This window comes from Lagenorhynchus albirostris, chromosome 1 (assembly GCF_949774975.1).
Source record: "Lagenorhynchus albirostris chromosome 1, mLagAlb1.1, whole genome shotgun sequence".
NCBI classification, from domain to species: domain Eukaryota; kingdom Metazoa; phylum Chordata; class Mammalia; order Artiodactyla; family Delphinidae; genus Lagenorhynchus; species Lagenorhynchus albirostris.
This window is the reverse complement of record NC_083095.1, coordinates 121,820,212-121,846,958: the sequence shown is the minus strand read 5'-3', so window position 1 is coordinate 121,846,958 and position 26,747 is coordinate 121,820,212. Positions and strand designations below refer to the sequence as shown.

General features: G+C 42.7%; 1 protein-coding gene across 4 annotated transcripts in view; it reads right to left on the bottom strand.

Annotated features, from left to right (window-relative positions):
- USP3 (ubiquitin specific peptidase 3) overlaps nucleotides 1–26,747 on the bottom strand; it is a 214,584-nt gene that overhangs the window by 74,324 nt on the left and 113,513 nt on the right. For 3 of the 4 annotated variants that reach the window (XM_060151427.1, XM_060151435.1, XM_060151450.1), the window contains exon 1: nucleotides 19,759–19,896. The exons of the other annotated variant lie outside the window; for it this stretch is intronic. In XM_060151427.1, coding sequence (XP_060007410.1) covers nucleotides 19,759–19,849 — 91 coding nt within the window. In that variant the 5' untranslated portion in view covers nucleotides 19,850–19,896. Of the gene's footprint in view, nucleotides 1–19,758; nucleotides 19,897–26,747 lie in introns of those variants that run through there. 4 annotated transcript variants of the gene reach the window in all.

Genomic DNA, 26,747 nt, shown 5'->3' with positions numbered 1-26,747 from the left:
CACACACACACACACACACACACACACACACACACACACACTCCATAGAAGTATCAATAGTAAAAGTGTTATTCCTCTTGGAATTGGAGGATAGGGCAGAATTATCATAAAAATTCTATAAATATTCCAGTACATATACAAGTAGAAATATACTCAGGACTAACCCAGCTTACCCTCCAACTGATACATTCTTAGATGTTTAGAACAAGGCATATAATCTTCTTTATACCATAAATGCTCTTTGAACCACATACTCATGAGCCTATTCTATGCTAAAAGTTCTGAAGCCTCTTCTATCTTCAACTTGAATCCTCTGAAATTACTGGGGGAAAAAGAGTGGTAAAGTCACATAAAGAAAGCAGGAACTGAGCCTTCACGTAGTCCAGAAAAGAAGAAATCCAGCGATATTAAGCAACCGCCAGAGGTGCCAGAGCAGCCTGAGCGTAGCCAGAATCACTGCCTGTGTTCCCATACCGCCACCTCCCACCCCCGGCACTGCGGCTCATTCTGGGAGTGCACGCTGGGTTCCCAGGGAGCAGGGCAACAGAATTCTCATACAAAGCAACAGGCAGCGCCCAGGGCTAAAGAAGTGAGCCCATGCAGAGCTCAGGAGACTGAGCGGAGGTCCAGATACTGAAGGAGGAGGAGACCAAGCATGAGCACCAAATCCAAACTGCTCAGAAGCGGCAGGCTGGGGCTCACAGAAGGTCACGGAACCAAGAGTTCAGGGCCAAGGCAGGGAAGGCAGCTATGAAGTAAAGCTTACCTCAGTTGCCTTTCCGCTTTGCCCCATGAGAAGCTTTCCCACCTTCCTCCTCTGGCTTCAGTCCCATTCTTATTCAAGGCTGGCAGTGAGTTAATCTCTCCTGAGTCATTACATAAGTAAATTTCTGATCAGTTTTCTGATAAAGTCACAGTTCAGTATTTCTCACAACCATTCTCTCCTTTCTGCTTAATGGCCCTATGATAGATTAAAGATGACCACTCCTCCCATTGAGAGGCAGGTCTGTGTCCTCTTTCCTTGAATCTGGGCAGGCTCTGCAGTGCCTTGACTAACTGAAAATGGCAGAAGTGACTGCGTGCCAATTTGCAGGTCTGAGTTTTAAGAAATTGACAGCTGCTTCTTTTTATTGCTTGCTCTTGGGGAAGCCAGCCACCATGCGAGAAGCCTAATCACCCTGAGACCAACACGCTGTGAGAAACCCAAACGACACAGAGAGACCTTGCAGAATGTGACACCATGGGGGATGGGGGGATGGGGAGGGACAGAAACAGAGCAGGAGCAGAGGCACAAGACATGTGACTTAAGAAGCCATCATGGAAGTGGATGCTCCAGCTTCAGGTACGCCAGCTGAGACAGCCCCAGCCAAGCTCCTCCTGAATTCCTGACCCACAAGATGACAAGAAAAATAAAACGGTTGTTTTAAGCCACTAAGATGTAAGATAGTTTGTTATGCAGCAATAGATAATCAGAACACTACTTGTAGAAGGAGGGGTATCAGCGATACAGCATCTACCGTTCACCCCTGTCAAACGACTCATGGGAATGACTGACGTTGTTTAGTAGAAGTGAGGATGAGACCCTTTGAGAGGTTCTACTCCATAGGAATCAAAAACTAAAGACTAGACTATCCCCTCTGCAACAGGGGCAGTAAGACAGTAAGAACACTGCAGTCTGTCATCAACTAAGCTGCAATCATCCTTTGGACTGGCTCTTTCTGTATCCCATTAATAGTTTAAATCCAGGTGTGCTGTCATTACCATAAGACAACCTAATTCTTGAGCAAAACATCACTCCTAATATTGTCCTATATTGTAAAAAACGACCTTCAAAAATCTCAAAACCACTATTCCCGTATTCTACTCTAAATAATTCAATTCTTCTTTATCCAAGATAAATAAGGATTACCTGGTTCTCTTTAAGGGGCACCATCCTTGGCTCTCAGAGCCTAATCTTGAGACTGCTCTAGCCAACTTGCCTAATCTTTTTCACGTCAAGACATGCATGGAAAATGATAACATCTGTATGGTGCATGCACATAAACTGAAGAGTCATCGAAGGGCCAGAAGTGATCTGTTTGGAGGCTCCCGTCACCCTCAGGCTGAGGGGATCTGTTATCTCAATACATATGTAATCCTTTTATGGCCCTTCTGATGGAAAGCTATGTGGTCAATCTTTTTACCTGGTTATCTAGCAATGCAGGAGGAGGTCTCCCTTCTACTCCAATGCCCACTTGTTGGAACAAAAGACTGGAAGTCATCAACCAGCTGCATTATCTAGGAATCCAAGATGCTCCTCTGAGTTTATACTACTCACTAATGTGCTGAGACCTGTAGGAGAAAATGGATGCCCAAATCCTTATTTCTATCCTATGTATAACCGTCTTATCCTACTGCCATTCTATAACCCAAGGGAGCAGCCAGTTAACAGCATGACACAGGAATCTAACATGAATTAAATTAAAAGAGAAAACTACTACAACAGCTGGGTCTGAGTACTTAGGTGGCAAAACAGCATTGACGAGTATGTAAAAGGAAAAGTCAACTGCTTAAAATGAACCTGAACGTAGACTAAAAATGTTTCCAAGGCCACTTCCAGCTCTCTGATTTCAAGGTTTCCCAGACAGAAATATAATATATATATAATTCTGTTTCCCAGACAGAAATATAATTACAATAAAGTATTTCACTTCCACAGCCTTGAATGTATTTGTAAGATCACGGTAGATGGGAAGATAGGAGCAGGCAGACAAATAGTCTGAAGTATTATTATAAAATCACTTACACATTATTGCTCACATGATTAAAACGTTAAAACTTTTAATCTTCCTTGAAGATACCCAATAATACAAAAATATATTTGTACAAGGCTGTTAGTTGCAGCAATAATACAAAAATATATTTGTACAAGGCTGTTAGTTGCAGCATTATCTGAAACTGCAAAATACTGGAAACAACCTAAATGCCCAAAGTTAGGAGAATGTTTGAATTCACTGTGACACATCACAAATGGAGTACTATGAAGCTGTTAAAAAATAATAAGTAAAATTTCTACAAACATGGAGTGATATCCAGAACTACTAAATGATAGAAGCAAATTCCAAAAGAGTATACTTAGTTTGCTACCTTTTGTGAGAGAAAATAAGAATATACTCATGTACCTGCTTTTCTTTTTTTATAAAAAGAAACAGGAAGGATATATAAAAATAATTGGTTGTCTACATGGGGTGGATAGGAATGAGTAGAAGGGTTAGGTAGTAACACTTCTTGGTATGGCTTTAACTTTTGGAACCATACTCATGTTTTATATACTCAAAAAGTAAAATAAAATCAGCAAGGATGAGGTGGAAAAAAATCTAAAATGGAAGGCTTCCCTGGTGGCGCAGTGGTTGAGAGTCCGCCTGCCGATGCAGGGGACGCGGGTTCATGCCCCGGTCCGGGAGGATCCCACATGCCGCAGAGCGGCTGGGCCCGTGAGCCATGGCCGCTGAGCCTGCGCGTCCGGAGCCTGTGCTCCACAACAGGAGAGGCCACAGCAGTGAGAGGCCTGTGTACCGCAAAAAAAAAAAAAAAAATCTAAAATGGAAATCAAACTGAAACAAACGAAGCTAACTGTAAATCAAATAAATCAGTGTATTAAAAGATGGAAGGAAAGGGAAGGAAATAACCCAAACAACTTTTGAACATAACACTTCATATTTTGTGAGTATACAGACAAAAAGAAACTGTAAACAAATAGTGAACTCTAGTTATAAGGAGTTTTCTTTGCAATGTTATGGGTTAGCAGTTTAGAACCACTTTCTCTGATTATGGCATGGGGCAAACAAGTACATATGCTGAGATAATGGGAACCAGATTCTCTGTTAGAGAAGAGCATTACAAATACAGAAAGGGCAAGACTAGATCTGTAGTGCTGAACTGGAATTAAAGGTATCAAAATGAACTCATGGTTACACACACACATACACACACACACACACAAATATAGACATGTTTATTTATTTATATATGTTTATATTTCTTAGCTCCTATTTGCTGAGAGATCTTAGTTTATAAACCTTATTCCCCACTAAGGAATGATGGCTACTTGGAGAAATGGCTGATTCCAGGACTGGGGCAGCCTGAGTACAAGATGAGCCTGGAGCACCTTGCCATGCCAGAAAGTAAGAAAGGGCTCCAAGAACAATAGGGGCATGTCAAAATTATGGCCTAAGGAGGCTCCCACTAGCCAAATCTAAGACAATTTGAGCTTCAAAATAAATAACAGAATGTCACAAAATAAAATAAAAATCTATGAGTCCATGTTAATAAAATAAATGAATAAACAAGTGGGTGAGAAAGGAAAGCTCTTCCCTGTATATACTTAGAAGAAATAAGTTAGAAAATCAACATCTTGCAACCATCCTAGTAATAACTGATTCAGTCAAGAATCATCAATGGATGCTAAATTACTAGATGAAAGTTTGATGAGGAATAAGACATCTATACACAAAATCTCAAAGCATCTCCTACAAAATAATAACAAAGGGAAAATAGTAACTTTACAATAAATAACCTTGCAAATATCACCTAAATAATCAAAGTTAACATCACCAAAATGAGACAAACCAACCTCATACACCTCTTGATATGATGCCCTGAGAATACACATTGCTTCTGCAGTGTTCCTACAAAAACAGTGCACAGCCTGAATCTAATCATAAGGAAACAACAGAAAAACTCGAACTGAAGTACACTCTATAATTAGCCTGCTTTCTTCAAAAATACCAAGATGTGAAAGACAAAGACAGGATAAGGAACTGTTCCAGACTGAAGGAGACTATACAGTTATCACAACTAAGTGAAATGCATGATCCTGGATTAGATGTGGGGGGCAGAAAAGGGAAATAGCTACATTATATGAAGCACATTATTGGGACAACTGGAGAAATCTAAGAATGGAATGTGCATTCAATAATACTATTATCTCAGTTATTAAATGTCCTGATTTTGACCAATACCCTGTGCTTAGTGAAAAGAAAGTCTTTGTGCTTGGGGAAAAAAAAAATAAAGTATTTCTGGATGAAGGAGCATTATTAGGTCTGCAAATTACTTGGTGGCAGGGTGCGGGGGAGGTGCATAAAAAGAAGGTTCAAACGTGTAACACAAATGTAGCAAAATGTTAACAACCGATGAATCTAGGTAAAGAGTTCATGGGAATTTCTGTACTATTCTTAGCAATGTTTCTTTTTTTTTTTTTTTTTGCGGTACGCGGGCCTCTCACTGTTGGGGCCCCTCCCGTTGCAGAGCACAGGCTCCGTATGCGCAGGCTCAGCGGCCATGGCTCACGGGCCCAGCCGCTCCGCGGCATGTGGGATCTTCCCGGACCGGGGCACGAACCCGTGTCCCCTGCATTGGCAGGCAGACTCCCAACCACTGCGCCACTAGGGAAGCTCAGCAATGTTTCTTTAAGTGTGAAATTATATCAAAATAAAAAGGCTTTCGGAGATTAAAAAAATTTTATTCTTTACTTCCAATTAAGAACATTTTTTTAAATTACTAAAACACAAGGGAAAAGGTTAAATTACCATTGTGCAGAGCCAAACAGTACTATAAACCTGGCAGTAACTTCCCTTTCTTGATGGATGATAAATTAATCCAGTAATAGTATTACAAGATATTAATTGCAGTGGTCCAAGTGACCTTACAACTTTTTCTTTCAATGTTTCTTTTATATATCCAAACTCGGGCTTGTATTTGGCTTCCCAAGCAGAGTCAAACCCCCAGGCTTATCTGCTCTCTCTGCTGACTCAGGTAATAGCGACAATATTTTGCTCTGTTCATTAGGGAAGATAAATCTGAGTTTGAACTTTTACTCAAAAACAGTACTGCAAAATTTCAGTTTTAGTGATTTAACTCTCTGGACGATGACTAATAAGATCCATTTCTGATGGGGCAAAGCACTGTTTTGCCCTAAAAGCTGGATTTTAAATATCTCATTTAAAAATAAACACCAAATTAAGCATGGCAGACCAATTTCTCTCTTACCTCCTCTCCATCCTAACATCTCACTAAAATGACAATAAAGAAATTAAATCGACATGAACTCACAAAGATCATTTGAGACAAGCACATTTCAACACATTTTTGGGAGTCAGGAAGAAGCTGGAGGAGCAGTACTGATCTTAGTAGCATGAAGGAAGCTACAGCCTAAGTGCCAGCAGAGAAGAGTGCACACAGAAGGCAGCTCTGGGCTCAGGGACACTGGGCACAGCAGGCAGCAAAGGTAAGGGTGGCACTGAAAACAAGGGGTCAAGGGCTGCAAGGAACAACAGACTCATGGAACTTACTACATCCTGATGTAGAAGAAGAAGAAGAAGAAGGTGGCCTGCCCACAACCTTACAGTGAAGCCCACTACAGACAAGCCTCACTCACTCACAGAGCTTTTTAGTGCCTCACTCTCACATGAAAAAATAGACAAAGATAAAACAAGATCCTTGAAGAAAACCTCTAGTCTGAGAGAATCATTTTGAAAAGAAAAAGAGGAACTCAGAGGAACAGAAACAACCTCAAAACAAACAAACTCTAAAATCCAGGAGTAAAGAGAGAAGATACTATAAAACAACAAACAGCAACAGGATGTATGAAAAAGCAATGGTCAGAAAAATGAGAAAAAGCTCTTGAAAATTAAAAATATTATTAACAAAATTCAATAGAAGGGTGGAAGGGTAAAAAAAAAAAACACCTAGGGAATACCTCAGGAACTAGAACCAAAAGGCAAAGAAATAAAAAGATAAGAAAACTACAGGTTCTACCCACAGTGCTCAACATTCAATTAATAGGAGTTGTACAAAGAAAAAAGTGCAAACTAGGAGATTTAAGTATGGGAGGATGAGGATGTTTAGATTGAAAAGTCCCCTGAGTACCAATTGCAATCATTGTTGCTTTTGTTGTGGTCATCCATTTACAATGCTTGGTGTCAGTCTATTTATCTCTTGTAAAAATAAAATACAGTGTGTGTGTGGAAAAAAAAAAAGTTCCTTGAGTACCCATCACTAGAAAAAAAACCCAAAACTAACCATGCCAAGACACATCATTCTGAAATTCCAGAACACCAAGGATAAAAGGAATATCCTAAAAGCTTCCAGGAGAAAGAATAAAAAGATATATATGAAGGAACAGTAATCAAAAAGGCATCAGGTTTCTCAACAACACTGGAAGCCTAAAAACAAAGGAATACTGCTTTCAAAATTCTAAGAGAAAAATCTTTTCTAACAGTCTATAGTCACCCAAGCAGTCAAGTATAAAGGTAGAATAAAAGTGTCTGACTTGCGTGGGATCAAAAATTTGCCTCTCCTGAGACGGGAGCTAGATGATGTACCCCAGCAAAATGGTCTAATGAACCAAGGAAGAGAAAGACCTGGGATCCAGGAAATGAGAGATCTAATACAAAAGAACAGCAAGGGAATCACAGGATAAAAACTGTCGAGTAGGCCTAGAGAACAGTCAGTTCAGATGGGAGCGAGAGAGCTCTGGGAAGGAAAGCTTCAGGAAAAAATAATACTAAGACATTATGTGTTTAAGTGCTTGGAAAATAATATTCATAGACATTTAATAGATTTATAGGTTACATTTGGGAGAAAATGTACAGAAGGCAAAGTAAGCAATTTTTTTTAAAAAAGGCAATTATTAACTCAAAGAAAAATAAAATGCCAGGCAAGAAAAAAAGTGATCACCATATTAATCAAAAATCTGTAGTCTAGTTATATTGAGAAATGGAGAGAGGGGCAGAGGGGAGGGTAATGCAAACACTAATGTCCTCATTTACCATAGCAAGATGTCAAGAGATGATACCTAAAATGGATAAATTAAGAAATAACAGTGTATTACTTAGAAGTATGTAGGTAAACATGACAGAGAAAGCTAAATAGAGCTGAAAGTGGTGGTCTGTGGACAGAAGGGCTGAGAGGAGAGGGGAGGGAGGCTGCTGCTCTACTTTAACCCTTTTGATACTGCACTGTACGACTTAACTGTACACGTATTACTTTTGATACTACACTGTATGACTTAACTGTACACATATTACTTTTTGAAAACATGAATTAATCTTTAAAAGGTAAATTGATATAAGTCATATCAATTCATGAAGTTGCCTAAACCATTTTTTTTAATCTTTAAAAAAAATGCCTATAATCTATTACATGAAATAAAAATTACAATAGCACTTTATCATTTGGGGCCAGGCACCTACTGAATTCCCTGTATACTACAAGGCTAATTTGCAGAGCTAATGGTATGTGTCCTCTACTAGAGAATGTAATTTCAAAGCTGGCCAAAATTTATCATCTATGTTAACAGATCCAGATACCTACAGAGCCAGAAAAGAGAGGGCATCTGGTCCTGCTGATTTCCTACACAGAGGCAAATTCTGATCCTAAGACTGGTCCCCTCACTGGCTCAAGCATTTCACTGTATTTTGAAATGCATTTCTGAAATCAGTTTTCAATGTCAAATGAAAACAGCATATGGAAATAATGTATGTGAAACTACATATTCTCTAAAACTGTAATGTACTGAACACATTTTTTTATTATTCATTCTGTCACAAACCCAGACTTGTTCAGACCTACTTCGGTGAAAAACACCTAATGATGCTATTATGCTTTACCTATTCTACAGTCTTCAGCTAAATACTGGAACTGTGCCCCTACCTCCAAATGAGAGGAAAGGGTAGTGGGAAGAAGGATTAGAACTGCTGAAGTCAAAGAAGATTATTAAATCAGAGTCAAAATGGGCCACTTTTGCCTTTGGAAGACCAGACACAAATAACTACAGAAAAATTATCCGAGGTTTATATTGTTTCAAAAATAACTTTCCTTACGAAATTGACTATACACAGAATGAACACAAAAGCCATGAATCACTTAAGAAAAATTCTGGCATCCAATATTCCATTTATTTAATATAGCAAGATCTGATGCAATTCCACGCCTCTGCCAGCAACCTGATAAGCAAATCCATGGTTAAACAGTAGAGGGATTTTCAAAAGAAATGAATCAAGTCATAAATGTAAACACCACACAACTATTATTTCAAAACAAAAGTGTATGCAAGATAAGAAAAGATGCATATATACATTTTATAGGAAGCACTCCCTCCCATAAATAAATGAAACAATTAAGAGGTTAAGGGACCTCTTATTATCAAAGACTTTACTCAGAGCGGAGGTTTAATATCTGCACTGTACAATTCTTTTCCTAGTTTTTATGGTATATAATATAGGTTGGCACTAAAGCACAAAGTTGGGGATGGGGGTGTGTGAAATTTACAACAGCTGTATTTACTGGTGTGCTGCGAAACTATTCTTTTAAAATCAACAGGACTTTTTAGGAAGAAATGGAAAGAAAAAGCAAACTGGGCACATACTTATACTCTGCTTAAAGGGCTAGATACCCAAGATTACAGAAAATAGGAATCTGTAAACTCTGATAGCTGCTCTAATTATTTAACACAAACCAAGAGTTGGAAATTTTTTACAACCAATAGGTACAATTTTAAAATCGGACCCACGTTTCCGCAAAAATCTCTATTAATTATTCAAAGAAAAAAAGCCTGAAAAATATTTTTTAAATGAGTTTCTAAAAAGACTATACACAAACAAAACACTTGAAATAACTGAAATGAAATCGATGCAGTTAAATTAAATTAGAATTAAATTCTCACAGCATGAACGTTGAGCTTTGGTAGCTACTTCATACACATAAGGTGAAGCTTGAGCCAGTTGTTGCAAACAATTTCTCCAATGTTAATACAGCTCACAATTAACATTCAAAATAATTCAAATGGAAACTAGAGTTAATCTCAATTTTACTGTGTGACACTAAAATTTACAAATCACTCAATCAATAATATAAGTGTCGGCCCCAGAGTGTCTAAGTTATACATAGAAGTTATTTTTCAAAAATATTATATTAGACTATATCTCTAACATGTTAACTATCAATTATCCCAAGGAAACATTCCATCACCAAAAAAAAACTTGCTCCCTAGAAATTTCAGCAGGATCGTCACAAACTTGGACCAAAGTCCTACCATCCCAATATTGTACAACAAATGTTCAAGACAAAGGAATGGACAATAATCTATTATCTAAAAAAGAAAACCTGAGTGTGGTCAGTAAGGACAAAGATTTAAAGAAGCTAAATCAACAAGTGTACTACCCTACAATCAGTTAAATTAAACCTGCAAGAACATGACAGTTAATCACTAGCCTGCTCTTCCTGGTGATGAGAATAGTATAAGAATAGTCCATAAAATTAAGAGTCTTCAGGGCACGTCAAGGATAAACAGGCAAGCAGATTTCTACAAGGCTGCCTTAAACCCAGCTAGAACAAAGAAAAAAATATCAGGAAAGAACATCTACTCAAAATGGAAAACAGCCCACTGATAGAGCTATTCAATCCTAAAGTACAAAGTCTCCAGAAAAAATCCAGTTGGTTATAATATCTTTTCAAAGACACAAGCTGGTTCATATTCAAAATAAACTCTCAATTCCCTCCTCAAAAGAGTCTTATAAAATCTAATTAGCTAGCATCGATTAATGGTGAAGTATTTAGATAAATACAAAGACAACTACAAACTTCATTTTCCAATGTCCAAGTTTAAGTTCAACAATAGTTTTCAAAATCTGAAACTGCCATCTTAAGCTTATCTGCATTTTATGTATCTGTAAATAGCACACATATATACCTAATTTTCAGTATGTCTTAAGAAGGGGGGGGAAGAAGGGAGGGAAATCTGTTTTAAGCCCTGCAGTCTAAAGACTATAATTAACTTTTACAAGAAATATAATTGGAAAATCTTAGAATATAACTAGATGGAATCAACAAAGTACCCTGCCTAAAAGCAAAGATTCAAATAACCTCTGAGCTACCAGAGGCAAAAGCAAAGTTCCCTTTCTTAAGAATTCTCTCCCTCTCCCACCCCACAACAAACCCACCTCCAAAAAGAATCTCCTCCAGCAGAAACAAAATGAAAAAATGGGAGGGGGCAACTTCAAGAGCGAAGCACATTTATATAATAACCGAAAGCTAACTGCATTTTATCCATAGCTATGGTGAGAAGGCTGACTCATGATATCTGAACTAAAGTAATGTGAATTTCAGCCTACAAAAAAATTAGACCTGAACCGAAATTCAGACGTTCAAAAACAGTGTTCTTCCAACTGTACTAACAATCTAGTTCCAAGTTGGTGGCACTTTAATCAATAAACAGGGGGAGGAAGGGCTAATCAAATACAGAAATCTAGGGCTTCCCTGGTGGCGCAGTGGTTGAGAGAGTCCGCCTGCCGATGCAGGGGACACGGGTTCGTGCCCTGGTCCGGGAGGATCTCACATGCCGCAGAGTGGATAGGCCCGTGAGCCATGGCCGCTGAGCCTGCGCGTCTGGAGCCTGTGCTCCGCAATGGGAGAGGCCACAACAGTGAGAGGTCTGACTATCGCAAAAAAAAAAAAAATACAGAAATCTAAAATTATTTTCAAAAGGTAGAATTTAAAATGTACTTTCACATCAAAAATCTTCAAAGGAATTACTCAGAGTATGTTTCCAAACATCTATAATCCTTTAACTTATCAAGCAGTAAGTGACTAGATGACAAAATAAAGACCCTGCTTTTACAAAGGCAAGCCAGAAGTATGGTTTGAATGGTATTTGAATTTAAACTTTGGGCTATCTCTAATGCCCCCAAGCATCTTGAGCAACTCTGTTAATCTTTGTCTGTTTCACAATCTATGAAACAGGAAAAACTACAAGGATGGGTAGTTAATTAAATTAGTCAGGATTAAATGCTAGCCAACTGCTTTGAAGTTACTTTATGTTGTTCTCAGCTCTCCTCCTACTGAGTAAAACTCATAGATGAGAAAACATCTGGAATTACTATATATACTAACATCTGCAGACTCACAGCAGTTAAAAGATGATCTCTGTTTACAAATTTCTAAGCCAAAGATCATTCAACAATCGGAAAGATCTCAGGATACAACTGCAATGAACAATTTTTAGGTAAATTTCCTTTCATTGTGAAAGATATCTACTCTTACCTACATTCTCAAAACAGACTGTTAACAAATCACAGAGCATCTCGAGAGGTCTTGGCACAAAACAATTCTAGGTAAGATGAACAAGCTGTTCCTGTTGTTAATGGTATTCTCAGCATTCTAAGCTGTCAATCAAGGTAAGCTTCATCACAAATAAACCCTCCAAAAAGTACTAGCCCCTGCTGCGAATCTAACCATCTGTCCAGGAAAGCTCTATTAAAACACCTAGAATGCAGTTGCTCTCACGTTTAAAGGCACTATGAATAAACATAAAACACTAAAATACATTAAACAGTATATATTTTCCACTTCAAACGTTAATAAACTACTACCCAAGTCTATATGGATACCTAGGTTGAACACGAAACCCATAGGTTGGACACTAATTTTTTTTTTCAAAGAAGGAAAATATATAATACAGCTCAAGAAAGGGGAAATAGCTCAAAAAGAAAAAACAAAGTAGGTTGGGGGAAATGCACTGATATTTGTAAATTACTCCCTGATGGAAGAGGGACTCAATTAAATTTTAAAACAGGAATTTAAATTACTCAATGAGCTACAAACTAAATTACTCACTGTTCTGCTTACTGAGCTACAAACACTAGAAAAACATAAGTATTACCAAATTGAGTTTAAAGGATCCAAAATTAATCTATTATATTCCAGTAAAGAAGGAAATTGCATAAATTTCAAAGAGGAAAAAGGATGGTATAAGAGCCTAAGTCTAATGCTGTAAAAGCAAAGAATGATGAGAATGAGCTATTCTGAGGATAAATGAATAACAAGAAACAGAAACAGAGTTCAAATTCTCCCATCAATCCCATCCTCTCTCCTGCTTAGGCCAAGGATAGTCTTTGTATACTACTAAGAATACCATCAGAAAATAACTTTTGATCCATGTGTCAAAACTTCTTCACAACAGCAAAAATGTTAGGCTGAATCCCTAGACTGCAGCCTCTTCAAACAAACACATGGAGCACATTCTAAATTCCAGGTCCTTCACATGTACTACCAATTATTCAGAGACTTTGGAAATATGCTTAGGCTGCTTTAAGGTTCTGGGGGCTGGGACTGGGGGTGGATACTGCCAGAAAAACCAGAAAGACAATTACATTTGACTTAAGCGTACAAATATTATTTTTAAAAAAGTTTAAATTCTTCAGAAAAGCATATAAAAATCAAATGTTAATCTTCAAAATTAATGTGAAAAAAGTATCACCTGTCCATTGATTTTTAACTGCCCCATCCACATTTACTACTAAAAATGGCCACCTGCCCACCTATAAACACAGAATGTCAAACAAATACAAATTCGTTGTGGTAACAACATTGCAGATGGTCAGTTGCTCACAATCCAGTCAAAGTTTACTTTACAGACTAAAAACTGGAAGTGAGGACTGGTGAAAGCATTCTGGGGAGAAGCTCACTTACTTTCCATTTATTTTAAACATAAAGTTTAAGGCCATTCCAGCCACCATCCAAGTGCAAGAAAGTTCTTTCATTCATTAAGCAAATATTTACTGAGTGTCTTATTACACTCTAGGCACTTAATAAGTATTTCATACAGAGTTATTACTAAAATGCAGTAAACGCATTTGACCTTATGATGAACAAATGACTGGTCCTACCTAGAAAATTTAGTCTACTGGGCATACAAGAGTCTTCTTTAGATTCAGGTTGTGAGAGAAATACGATACAAAATAACTCATCATCCCATCAATGGGATTTCTCACCTTTATCGCAAGCTTTATCACAAACTACAGATTTATTACCAATGACAAGGAATCAATAATCAGAACACCATCCTACTAAATGGATCTTCAAAAAAGGTTTTATCTCCAATATCCACCCAAACTGCAAAACATTTACTTAATCTACACTTACTTTTCTTTTTTTTAATAAATTTATTTATTTATTTATTTTTGGATGCGTTGGGTCTTCGTTGCTGCACGCGGGCTTTCTCTAGTTGCAGGGAGCAGGGGCTACTCTTCATTGCGGTGCACGGGCTTCTCATTGCAGTGGCTTCTCGTTGTGGAGCACAGGCTCTTGGCGCATGAGCTCAGTAGTTGTGGCTCGCAGGCTCTAGAGCGCAGGCTCATTAGTTGTGGCGCAAGGGCTTAGTTGCTCTGCGGCACGTGGGATCTTCCCGGACTAGGGCTCGAATCTGTGTCCCCTGCATTGGCAGGTGGATTCTTAACCGCTGCGCCACCAGGGAAGTCCCTACACTTACTTTCCTTAGGTAACGTGAGGGCAAGCATGTACTAGAAACTTTAAGAAGCCTTCTCGGACTTCCCTGGTGGCGCAGCAGTTAAGAATCCGCCTGCTGAGCCTGCGAGCCACAACTACTGAAGCCCCTGTGCCTAGAGCCTGTGCTCTGCAAGAAAGAGAAGCCACAGCAATGAGAAACCCGCGGGCCGCAACGAAGAGTAGCCCCTGCTCGCAGAAACTAGAGAAAGCCCGCATGCAGCAACGAAGACCAAATGCAGCCAAAAATTAATTAATTAATTAATTATTTTTAAAAAGAGAGGCCTTCTCAACTCTTTGAAGAATTAATCACGGAAAAATTCTCATGCCTATGCTATTAAAATATCTCCAATTTAACCGGCTACTTAACCCAAACGCTTGAAGCCTTTGGCTTTCCTTAGTTATTAAAACAGTTGTGTTTAGGGCATCCTTTTAAACAATTTGGGTTTTCTCCTCAGTATTTTGCCACTGGTTTAACTCTTTTACCCACATAAATATGAAATGCCCAAGCCTCCAGCTTCTGAAAATAACTTCTGATATGTGCACTTAACAAAAACCTTGAGAGAATGTCCTAGTTTCTTTTATTTAAAACTTTTTCATTTAAAATGAGAATGCCTAGGGACTTTCCTGGTGGCGCAGTGGTTGAGAGTCCACCTGCCGATGCAGGGGACACGGGTTCATGCCCCGGTCCGGGAAGATCCCACATGCCGCGGAGCGGCTAGGCCCGTGAGCTATGGCCGCTGAGCCTGTGCATCAGGAGCCTGTGCTCCGCAACGGGAGAGGCACAACGTGGGCACAACAGTGAGAGGCCCGCGTACCGCAAAAAAAAAACCAAAAAACAAAAAATGAAAAAACATTCCGCCTGCCAATGCAGGGGACACAGGTTCAATCCCTGGTCTGGGAAGATCCCACATGCTGCGGAGCAACTAAGCCTGTGTGCCACAACTACTGAGCCTGCGCTCTAAAGCCTATGAGCCACAACTACTGAGCCCACACGCCACAACTACTGAAGCCCACGCGCCTAGAGTCCATGCTCCGCAACAAGAGAAGCCCCCGCTCACTGCAACTAGAGAAAGCCTGCGTGCAGCAACGAAGACCCAACGTAGCCATAAATAAATAAATAAATATGAGAATGCCTTTAGCAAAATTAGACATAAATCAACTTTTACCTCATTAGGAGACTGCTATTTTCAACATTTACCGTAAACCACAACATGGATTAATCTTCTAACCAGTTAGTTTCCTATCTCTCCCCAACTAGATTAGACTGTAACTTTTTTGAGAGCAAGGGACTGACTACTGGACCCCATGGTCCCAGCTAATACATTTTATAAACTCTGTAAGTCTCCACACAGACATAAATGTTGCTAGTTTTAAGGCCTTAAGGAATTCTTTAATATTTTAAAGCTATTTTGATCAGAGCAGGTGTCCTTAACTGTTACTATCATTGTATACAAGTGGGTTCTCAAAGTGTGATCCTGAGGCTCTGAGAGTTTCCAAAACCCCTGCATGGGGTAAATGAGTTCAAACTATTTTCATAAATAACACTGATGTTACTTTTATTCTTTACCCTCATTCTCTCACCAGCATGCAGTGGAGTTTTCCAGAAGCTACATGATGTGTGATATCTCAAGAGACTGAATGCAAAAGCAGATATGAAAATCCAGCTGTCTTCTATTAAGCCAGACAAGAGAGTTGCAAAAATTAAAATAATGCCAATCTTCTCACCAATTTTTTTGCTTTGAAAAGTATAGTTATTTTATACAAACTATTATGTTAACAGGTAATGGAATTATTATTGCTAATTGTAAATGATTTAATAAATATATATTAAATTTTTTTGTTTTAATTCCTAGTACAGCAAATATCAATAGATATAAGCTGTACAAACAAAGGCTCTTTGGGTTCTTAATAATTTTAAGAGGTAAAGGGGTCCTGAAGACAAAAAGCTTGAGAACCACTGTGGTACACAATTATAAAACATATACAATAATATATACCAAGGGCTTCCCATAGATAAGAAGCTCAAGTTAATTGTGAAGTATAATTACTTCTTACACCTCTAATCTTGTTGAATAATATATCTCCTTGAAAAGCATAATTCAGCATAAAGCCAGTCCATCCCAGGCCCTATCTAAGGGGCTTTAGATATTTATCGAGAGTCCTCTTTATAAAGATGTTCTGACCTATAATACCACCTATTACTTGAACAGTGTTTGGAGTTTCTCAAAGTTTTCACCAAAATTACCTTGTTCATCCTAACAACCTGTTCATCCTTCACAACCTGTGAAGTAAATGTGAAGTATTACTCCCACCCCCGCTTTGTTTTTTAACAGATGACATAATGAAACCGATGCTCCAAGGAAACAGAACTACCTTCAAAGGATGTACTGCTACCTAGGAGAGCCTAGGATGTTGGTCTTTCGCAATTTGCTTGGCTGCGTTAAGGCTGTTTCACTGTGGTGTAACTGCAAGCTCCCAAAGAAAACAAGGCAAGGGCATTAATTTTAGTGTCCCAGTGCCAAAACAGAGATTTTTCCCTCCCTAATAAGAATGTAATCAGACTCAATACTTGGTCACATTATTCCACACACTGGCTACCCAAAAAGAAAGAAAAAGAAAGAAAGAAACGAAGGAAGAAATTCCAGAGTGCTGGAGAATAAATGCCAGAATACATAACCCTCCAAGAGGATGAATTAGTCAAGGACTCACAGCTTTTTTTTTTTTAACCCCACATTTGTTTATTTATTTATTTTTGGCTGTGTTGGGTCTTCGCCTCTGTGCAAGGGCCTTCTCCAGTTGCGGCAAGAGGGGGCCACCCCTCATCGCGGTGCGCGGGCCTCCCGCTACCGCGGCCTCTCCTGTTGAGGAGCACAGGCTCCAGACGCGCAGGCTCAGCAGTTGTGGCTCACGGGCCCAGCTGCTCCGTGGCATGTGGGATCCTCCCAGACCAGGGCTCGAACCCGTGTACAAGCTGCACTAGCAGGCAGACTCTCAACCACCGTGCCACCAGGGAAGCCCTCACAGCTTTAATAATCATTTAATCACTGAAACAACAGGCAGGCAAGAACAAGATCAAACTCAATACAAAAACAGGAGACTATATCAATGAATGGATGCCAAGAAGTTAAAGCGGAAGGCCCACGTGAAATGGGTTCAACTCGTAGAACATGAGAAGGAAAAAACCCACATAAAGTTGCAAAACTAGCTTTATTGGTTCTACAAATCCACGCACATGACTAAAATCACCCTCCCAAAGCAATGTCAGAGACAAACTTCGTTGCAAGATGCAAAGATGACATCCTAGCCCTTGGATAGAAATCACCCCTCCCTGATCAGCTCGGTGCTTTGTGACCGCCCAGAGGGGTGGGATAGGGAGGGTGGGAGGGAGGGAGGGAGACGCAAGAGGGAAGAGATATGGAAACATATGTATATGTATAACTGATTCACTCTGTTATGAAGCAGAAACTCACACGCCATTGTAAAGCAATTATACTCCAAAAAAGATGTAAAAAAAAAATCACCCCTCCCTGAAGACTACACATACTAGATTGTTCTTTTTATCAGCACAAGCCTCTTAGTTATGCTCCAATTTAACTTAAGTTCAAGAGATGCTCAATTTTCTGCATCTCTTTTCCACACTCAAGTGGACGCCCTGACTGACAAAGGCAAGACTGACTCACAACAGGATATCTGCCACTTGCATAAACTCTTTTCCTTTTTAGATGCATGTGACCAATGAGGCCATTTTAAAATTTGATGTGATTTTACCTAGAAACAGCCAGAAGTGTGCTGTCTGCTTTGTATCTATCCCTGTAGTTCACCACAGATTAGGAGAAGTAATTTCATCATTCCTCATGAGGTATGCTTTTCCTAGTGTTTACTTTGGTCATTTTTTTTTCAATCCCTGGGGCGGGGGTTACAGTTACAGCACCACAGCTCTACCTACAATTATAGATAATACAACACCAACTAATTTGTAAAGCAATTTGACACACCTTATTTGTTGTTTCATACTCAACATTCACTGTAGAAGAAACATTCGTAGGTAAGTTTCTATACCTTCATAAAAGAACTGCAATACTGCACCACAGAACCAATTAACCGGTTAATCTTCATGGGCTTTATGCAGAAAAAGACAATCTGACTTTACAAAGGCAAGCAAAGCATCAAACCTCTGAGACCTCAAGGAAACCGCAGTTATTTCCATTCCTTATCCCAGGGTACATTCTTCTTTGTGGCCTTACCTGGATTTTTCTCCAAGGACATAATCAACATTTAAGTAACCTGTCAAAAGTGTCAAGGCATTCTCTAAACTATCCTCCCAGCTCCGGCCCACAATGAGAAATGTCACACAGCTAAATCGTACCATTGCTCTTTTCTTCCTTTTATTTCTTCAAATGAACTTAAGATTTTTGAAATGCACAGTTCAAATTTTACACTACAACGCAAACTACCACTGATCATCTCAAAGCTTATAAACAAAGACTCTATCGGCGGCACCAGGGCCCTACCAGGAAGTAATCAAAGCAGTGTGGCCGGTGCGATCTTAAGTCGCTAGAGCAGACAATAAGAGGGCACTGGGGCTTCCGAGGGGCCCGGCAGAAGGAGATAAGATGCTTAAGCAATGCAAAAGCATTACATAAACCTAATAACTGTCCTACAGCACATGGACTCGGAAATCCCAAAGCAATTTCAAACAAACAAAAATATCTGAAAGGCAACGCGAGCCGCCCCTCCAAAGCAGCTGCTCGATCAGCCTTCTGAGCTTTTTCAGCCCGCAGCCTGTTTTCAAACTTCACCTTCCCGGGCTGATGAAAGACTCCGACCTCGGCCGCCCGAGTTCTGAGCACCTCTCGAGGTCCCGGCGCCCGCTCGCCCGGCGTGGATCTAGTCGCCGGAGCATGGGGGGAAGCGAAAGGAAGCGGGTCCGGGGCAGGTAGCGAAGGGCCCCAGCGCGCCCTGCAGCCCAGACAAAGCTGCGCCCCTGAGCGGCGCTTTTCCCGTCCGGTCTAGGAGGGGACGCAACTTGGGCCCCGCCACACGTGCGGCCGCCTTGTGGGGGCCGGACACCCACCCCCGCGGCCCCCGACCCGGCGACACAGGCCAGCACAACCCCCGGGCACTGCAGGGCGGCGCGGGGGCGCAAGCCGCAGGCCAGGGTCCCCGCTCGCCGCCGTCCCCACGAGCTCGTGGCCCCCGCGGTCTCTATCCCTCGCGGGCCTCTCCTTCGCCGGCCGGACCGTCGGGCCGCGGGAAACAAAGGAGCCGCCGCCGCCGCTCCGCCCGCCTCGCCGCGTACCCCTCCCCAGCCGCCGGGCCCGGCTCGCCCGCACCGCTCCCCGAGTCCGCGCGCCGACTGCCCGCGGCTCCTAGACGGCAGGCCCGGCAGAGCCGGGGCCTCGGGTGCGCTGCAGGGCCGCCTGGGGCCGCACTCACCGCTGCAGCACCAGGACGACGGGGAGCCGTTGGGGAACTTGGCTGAGTCCGGGGCAATGCAGACGCTGGAGCTCAGGTGCGGACACTCCATGGCCACGAGGAGGGCGGCGAGGAGGACTGAGGCTCCGAGACCAGGCGGGGGGGGGGGGAGAGGGGGCGGAGGAGGGACTCCGAAGATTCTGCCTGGGGTCGCTCCTCGCCGGGCGCTCGGCCGACGGCGGCTGCGTCCCGAGCCCTTGCGTCAAAGAAAGCAAAAGCTTCCGGGCGCCGGGTTTTCCCGCCCGCCGTCTCTCGAAGCCCGGCTCCGGAAAACGTGGTGCTCCGGCATCCGGGTTCTGCCGCCACCCCTAGGCTGGAGGCTTCCGTCTTCCCAGGCCGGCCCCTCCCCTCCCCTGGGCAGGCCCCGCCTACAGGCCCGGCCCCGCCCCCGTCCTCTCCCGCGGGGTGGGGTCCCCGCGCTCGCAGGCTGGTAGCCCAGCGTCGGACAGCGCTCGGAAGTGACTTTCCCAACTCCGCTGTCCCCGGCAGCCGCGGCTTACCCCGGCCCCGGGTAGGGTGGGGCGCCAAGCCGGGGCACGCCGGGCCGGTCCGCGGCTTTTACCCCGGCCCGGCGAGCGCTCACAGTCAGAGAAGACTGACCCTGCGTAATGTGTGGTGGCCGGACTACACTGCGGTAGAAAATCTGGCCACACAAGAAAGTGTGAAGAAGAAAATAAAAACCACCCGGGCAGACAGACAGCCCCCATTTTACACACGAAGGCACAAGCTCAGAGAGTTTAAGGGCCTGGCCCCCGGTGGCCCAGCGGGATGCATAGGTCCCAGAGCAGTACTGGTTTAGTGGTCTGCTCCCTGCGGCAGGTACGATACTGACTGGGTTCTAGGTTCTGAACACGTGGCCTTTGCCAGCCACCTGGGTGCTGAGTGCGGGGACGATCGTGAATCTGGGTTCAAACCCGGTCACTGTGACTCACCAGCTGCATTACCTCGAGCACGTGGTCGGACATTCATACCTCACCCTCCAGTGTAAGTTTAAATGAGGTAACTAACCTGGGTGTGCTGAGCGGGGCGGTCCCGGTTACCAGGTGATAAAAAGGGAAGGGATCTAACATTTGTTAAACACCTGCTGCTGTCTCCTAACCAGGCACTTAACACACAGTACCTCATTTAAACCTCGCACCACACCGCCAGCTGCTCTAACCATCCTCCTTTTTACCGCAGGGGAAACCGAGTCTGTAATTGGTTAATCCGTGCCGGGATTGGATCCCCGCCTCTCTGACCCCTTCGTAGAAAAGAAGATAGGGCAAGGCTCCAGCGGCCGGTAGGGCAAGCGTTACACCCTAGCGAGCCTGCTATCTCTCCGGGGCACGGCCTTGAGGACGTGCCGGGCTATTACGAACATTGCCTCAAAGTTGAGGCTCCTTGTAAAACCCGGCGAAGGAGCAACAGGGCCAGGAGGCGAGTAGGGGGAGGGGGAGGCTGATGTGGCAATCCTGCGGGCTGGGCGAGATGAGGAAGGAAGGTCAGGAAATGATTAACTGGGCCGGGCCGGGTAGTGGTTAGAGCAGGGCACCTCCCCGCAGTGCAGTCCTGGAGCAGTCCAGGGATGCCCTCTCAGTCACTTAGGACGCCTCGCCATCCTCCCCACCACCCGCCACCTCTCGGTTTCGGCCGCGCACTCCTCTGCCTAACGGTGTCCACTCACCTGCGGCCTCTCTGCCCACACTTTCCTCCCCCCCGCCCCCCCTTCACCAACTCCCGGAGTATTTCCAGTTCCTCTGTCAATGCTCTTTGATTGCTCCCCAAGTTTTACTTGACTGCTTTAGAGCAAGCCATCTTGAGGTTTTATGGCAGTGACGAGTTGTGGAAAGTGCAGCTGCTCAAATCCTAGCCCTGCTGCCTACTTGGTCACCAACTTTAGCAAGTGTCTCTAGTCCTCCCAAGCCTTTTTCATCCGTAAAACTGGGAAAATAATACTTATCTCTCAAGGAAGATGCGAGAATTCGTGAGAATTGCCACCCCGTAGTAGATAGTCAATAATTTATAGCTTTTTTCTTTTTTCTTTTTAATGACAGCAGGTGAGAGGATAATTCCTAGGAAGGGGGAGGATAAACAATAAATGTGACCTCTGCCCAGGCTGTCCCAACCCTCTCCTCCTATCAACCGATTCTTTTTCAAGGCCTGGTTGTATCAACCTCTGTTTCCTTCCAGAAACCTACCCCCCATTTACGATCCATGCCCCCTCATTTAGCCATGAAACATGCCCTGAACTCACGCCAGTCTTTTATCCTAGCATGTAACGGTTCCTTTTTCACCCTCGCAAAGACTCAGTTTCCTTATCATCTAGACCTCAGCTTAAACATCACTTCCTCAGGGAGGACTTTCCTGCCCCTGCCCCAACTCCAGGTTACCTCCAGGTGTGTGATGTCCTTGTCTGCCCCCATATTCTGCCTTTTTAAAACACTCTTCAGGCACGTAATTATTTGTTTAATGTCTGTCTTCCCCTTGGAGGTCCATAAGGGTAGCAAAAGAAGTCTGGTTTCCTGCTGTATTCCTAACATAACATGTGGAACATGGAGGGCATCCAATAAATGTGTTCAATCATGAATGAGTGATCGATTAGCAATGTCTATCACGGGCAGGGGGTTAGGAAGTGGCCCAATATATGCCAGGTAGTCATCCCCTTCTCCCCCCCTTGATTTGTAAATTTCCCTTCAGCTCTGAGTTTATGATTTTAACGGCATCAGGAATGTGAAAACACCTTGTGAGGTGTAATCTGCCAGGGGAGAAAAAAAAAAAAAAGAAAGGAAAAATAGTTTTTATTAAAGTCTTCTCGCTCTAAGTAGAATAAAAACCCCTCCGAGCAGGGCCCCCTAACCTAGTCCCCCCCTGACTGGTATAGACCGCAGAGGGCGAACTATGACTATCAGGCAGTTCAGAGAAGCTGGGCAAAATCAGAAGTCCCTCCTGGGACTTTTGCTAGGTTTACCTAAAAGTTTCCTGTGTCTCTGAAAGTTTTCAAAATTACAAATTTTTTTTCTTTGGAAAATAAAAACTCGTGGTGAGTAAATGTGTCAAACGGGGGAAGACCACGGGGCACACTGGGAAATCTGCTTTTTTAGTCCCTCGTTTCTTCGGCTACATTTATTACTACGTTTTCTTTTTGGTTCTCGGCCCACATCCCTTCGGCGCTGAGGAGCTCTGACTTACACAAGGGTGAGCCCTGGTGGTGCAGAGCCAGCCTCCAGCGCGGGTGCCGGGTGCCGGGAACGCGCCGCCTCCGAGAGTCCCCGCCCAGCCCTCGGGAGTCCCAGGGGGTAGGGATGCGGGAGGAGGGCGGCTCTTGCCAGCAGAGGAGGACGAGTTTTAAAAGTTTGCATTTTTCAGAGGAGAGGAATGCACAATTTCAATCACACTATCAAATGTTTTTCTTCTAAAGGCTATATCTATATAAAGGGAGGAGGGAGGGTTGAGCCAGGAGCGGGGGTGGCGAAGTGGGGGGTTACAGGTTGCGGAGGGAACCATGATCAGGACCGGTCTCAAGGTTATGACCATCCCCTAACTTTTAGACTTGAGACTTCTGGCAGAATTGGTGGTCCGGAAGCGAGGACTGCAAGCTGACCAGGCCCAGGGGAAGAAGCCTTATTGGAAGCACCGAGAGAGAGCTAGGTTAATTATTTACCTTAGAGATTTTTCTAGGAGCAAAACCTCCTTGGAAAACTCAAGAGGAGGCTTGGTGAGTATTCGGAAGGAGGGGGAGAGGGTGAGGAGAAGCCGCTCAGGGACTCTTTTATCACCTTGTTTAATTTCCAAGAGGCACTTATCTGATACTTCCTTGTTTACTTGTTTATCTATTGTCAGTCTCCTCCATGAGAACAGAGACCTTACTAGTCCTGTTCATTGCCTGATTTCCAGCTTCTAGAATTCAGCCTGGTGCATGGCAGGTCCTCAGGAACTATTTGTTGAATGATTAAATGAATGATGAGGCTGGGTGTGGGCTTCAGCCAGGCAGCCCTCACTGGCTGTCATTCTCCCAGTTCTTTTCATTCACCCCTTTTGCATTATCTCCCTGCCCCAAATTCTTCAGTGGCTCCCTACGTGTGGCAAGATAAAATTGGAAACCCGCTGCTATCACAGTCACCTGTCCCTTCTCTTTTGTTAAAGCCTTAAAAAAAAAAATGGTTCTAGCAGTATCTAAAATAGCTCCCTCATTATAGACAATGTGCTTCCTCACACCTCTGTGTCCTCCCCCCTCCATTCCCTTTTACCTGCCCAGCTGTAACTCCTCCCCCATGAAGCATACAGCCTCCTTAGGGAAGCCCTCCATCACTCAACCAAGCAGACTTCTATGCCCTCCCCTCACACCATCACTCTTTCTGTTCCTGCATCTTGTCACATGGTGCTGGGCTTTTCTGTTTACATTTCAGTCTCCTTTGGGAGCAGACGCTTTTCTTTTCAACTGTAGATCCTAGGCAATGAGTTCAGCGATTGAAGATATTGGGAAAAGATTATATTTATTGATTAAATGTTGTTGGAAGTGCCCCTTTCAAGAGCAATTACATCAATCATTGTGTGTAATGTTCCCCTAGGTATTCACAGAAAGGACCCTAACTCTGCAAGAAAAGAAATTTACATTAAGTGGGTCCCAACTGGGTGCAAGATACTATATCAAGTGGTTTTCATTTCTTCTTTAATCCCCACAACAAATCTTAGTTGGAGGTATTATCATTTCCTTTTTATTGATGAAAGAACTAAAGCTCAAAGAAGGTATAAACAATTGCATAAATTTACACAATTAGTAATTGCTCTTTTATCAAAAGTGGTTTTCACCCCTCACACACATGGCCAGCTAAATAATTTTGCCGTATTTTATGGGGGTAGCTGAAGTTCCTAATAAGGAAGAAGACTCTTAAAGACCACAGGACACAGAAGAGCCTTTTAAGTAACTAAAGAAAGGATCATTTATATTCAGTACCATTGTAACAATCATTGTATCATCAACATCTTAATTTGTATTGCTTTTTTCTATTGCTTTTAATGCTTTCTTCTTTATCATTGAAATGTGAACTTCACAGCACTTTTAAGAAGGAAATGAGAAGGTTTTCTTGTTTAAAGACCCACTTTGCAGCTAAAGCACTGACCAATTAAGCAAAACCAAATGGCTCTAGCACCAAACAACTCTTTGACAAGTCAAGGAGTCACTTTTCTCTCTGGGCCCCAGTCTCCCATTTGTAAAATCAGGGAGTTGAATCTGGATGATCCCCAAGGGCCGTTCTAGAGTGAACATCCATTTATCCTGTGATAGCTCAGGGCCACCCAGTGACACTGGCAGAGGCAAGACCGTCCTTGTATCCCACAGCAGAGACTGCTAACTGTTCACCCCAAATCTGTTTTCTTTTCCTCCTGGTTTCAGAAAAGAAATTTCTCAGCTCCCTTTACAGCTGGGTGCAGTCATTTTTAGTCAATAGAGCGAGCAGAAATCACAAGGATCAGCCTTGGCTGGCACTGTGGACAGCTGCCCATGACAAAAATACTTCAGTGTCTAGTTTTGTTTATCAACACGTGGGGGAAATATATTAGGTCAGGTCCAGAAAGAAATGTTGGGTCTTCTAAGCTTCCAGTCTGCTCTTTCTTTCTGTGCTTCCTCTTCAACCATTTGTTCATTTACCCAACAAATACTGTATGCACTCCTGCCACGTGCCAGGCACTGAAGGTACAGGGACTTAGAGCTCTGCACTACATGGGGGCCTCCTCTGTTGACATCTCTTTGCCACTGTCAAGATGGAAAGTGTAATATCACTCCTTTCCCCTTTGTTCATTGACTGACTGGACATCAGAGCCTCTGAATTTCAAAGTGCCATCTAGACATGGAGTCTTAAGCCTTTAAATTGTGAAAATGACTTCACACAGAAAGGGCCTGGCTTGGTGCCTGGTATACAGTAGGCCCTCAATAAGTGTCCATTTCCTTGAGACTTTGTCAAATAGGAGGGTTGATGTGGGGGATGAAGGATGATGGCCTGAAATCATTGATTCTAGGATAGCTGGCCAGAAGGGCAGATTTTTATCCTTTTTAAAGGGATCCAGGCCAGATTGTTCATTCAACAAATATTACTGATGCCCAAGGCTCACGGGATATAAAAGTGAAACAACACAAAGTCTCATCCTCAAAGGGATGAGGAAGGGAGCAAGAGAAACAGATCAGCAAAGAGGCAAGTGCAACCCAGCGTGATAAGTGTTATGAAGGGAAGTACAGGATGTTACTTAGCCACAAACAAGGGGCAACTAACCCAGGCTGGTGGGTGAGAGTGGGGGAAGCATCAGGCAAGACTTCCTGGAGGAAGTGACATATGATCTGAGACTTGAATGGTATACAGAAGTTAACCAGGTCCCTGTTACAGTGGAGGATTACTGGACTGAATGTCAATATTATGACATAGTATGAGTGTGTTTCGTGTTGGGTAATTGCAATCGTTGTTGCTTTTGTTGTGGTCATCCATTTACAATGCTTGGTGTTAGTTTATTTATCTCTTGTAAAAATAAAATACAGGGTGTGTGTATGAAAAAAAAAAAAGTTAATGCAAAGTGTTTCTGGGGACCAGCGCTGGTTTGCACATTATTTCCTACAGGTCTTTGTCAAGATGTAGTTTAAGTTTTTGTAATCTTTTTTTTACCCCTACGTTACGTTTGTTCTGGTTAAATTTATTGAAATATTAAAAAATAAATAAAAAATTAAAAAAGAAGTTAACCAGGCAGAGTGGGGGAGGGGGTCATAGCATCCCAGGCAGAGGGAACTGTACCTTCAAATGCTCAGAGACTCAGAGAGGGTCTGAGACTGCCAGTCTGGCTGGAGAGTCGTGTGCAAGGAGGTAGAAAGCTGAGAGGTGAGACTGGCAAGGAGGGCAGAGAGACATTAAAGGGCAGCTGACGCTCTGGAGCAGAGAACTGCCATCATAGAGAAATCTGGGTTCCCAGGACTCGGGACCCTTTCAGGG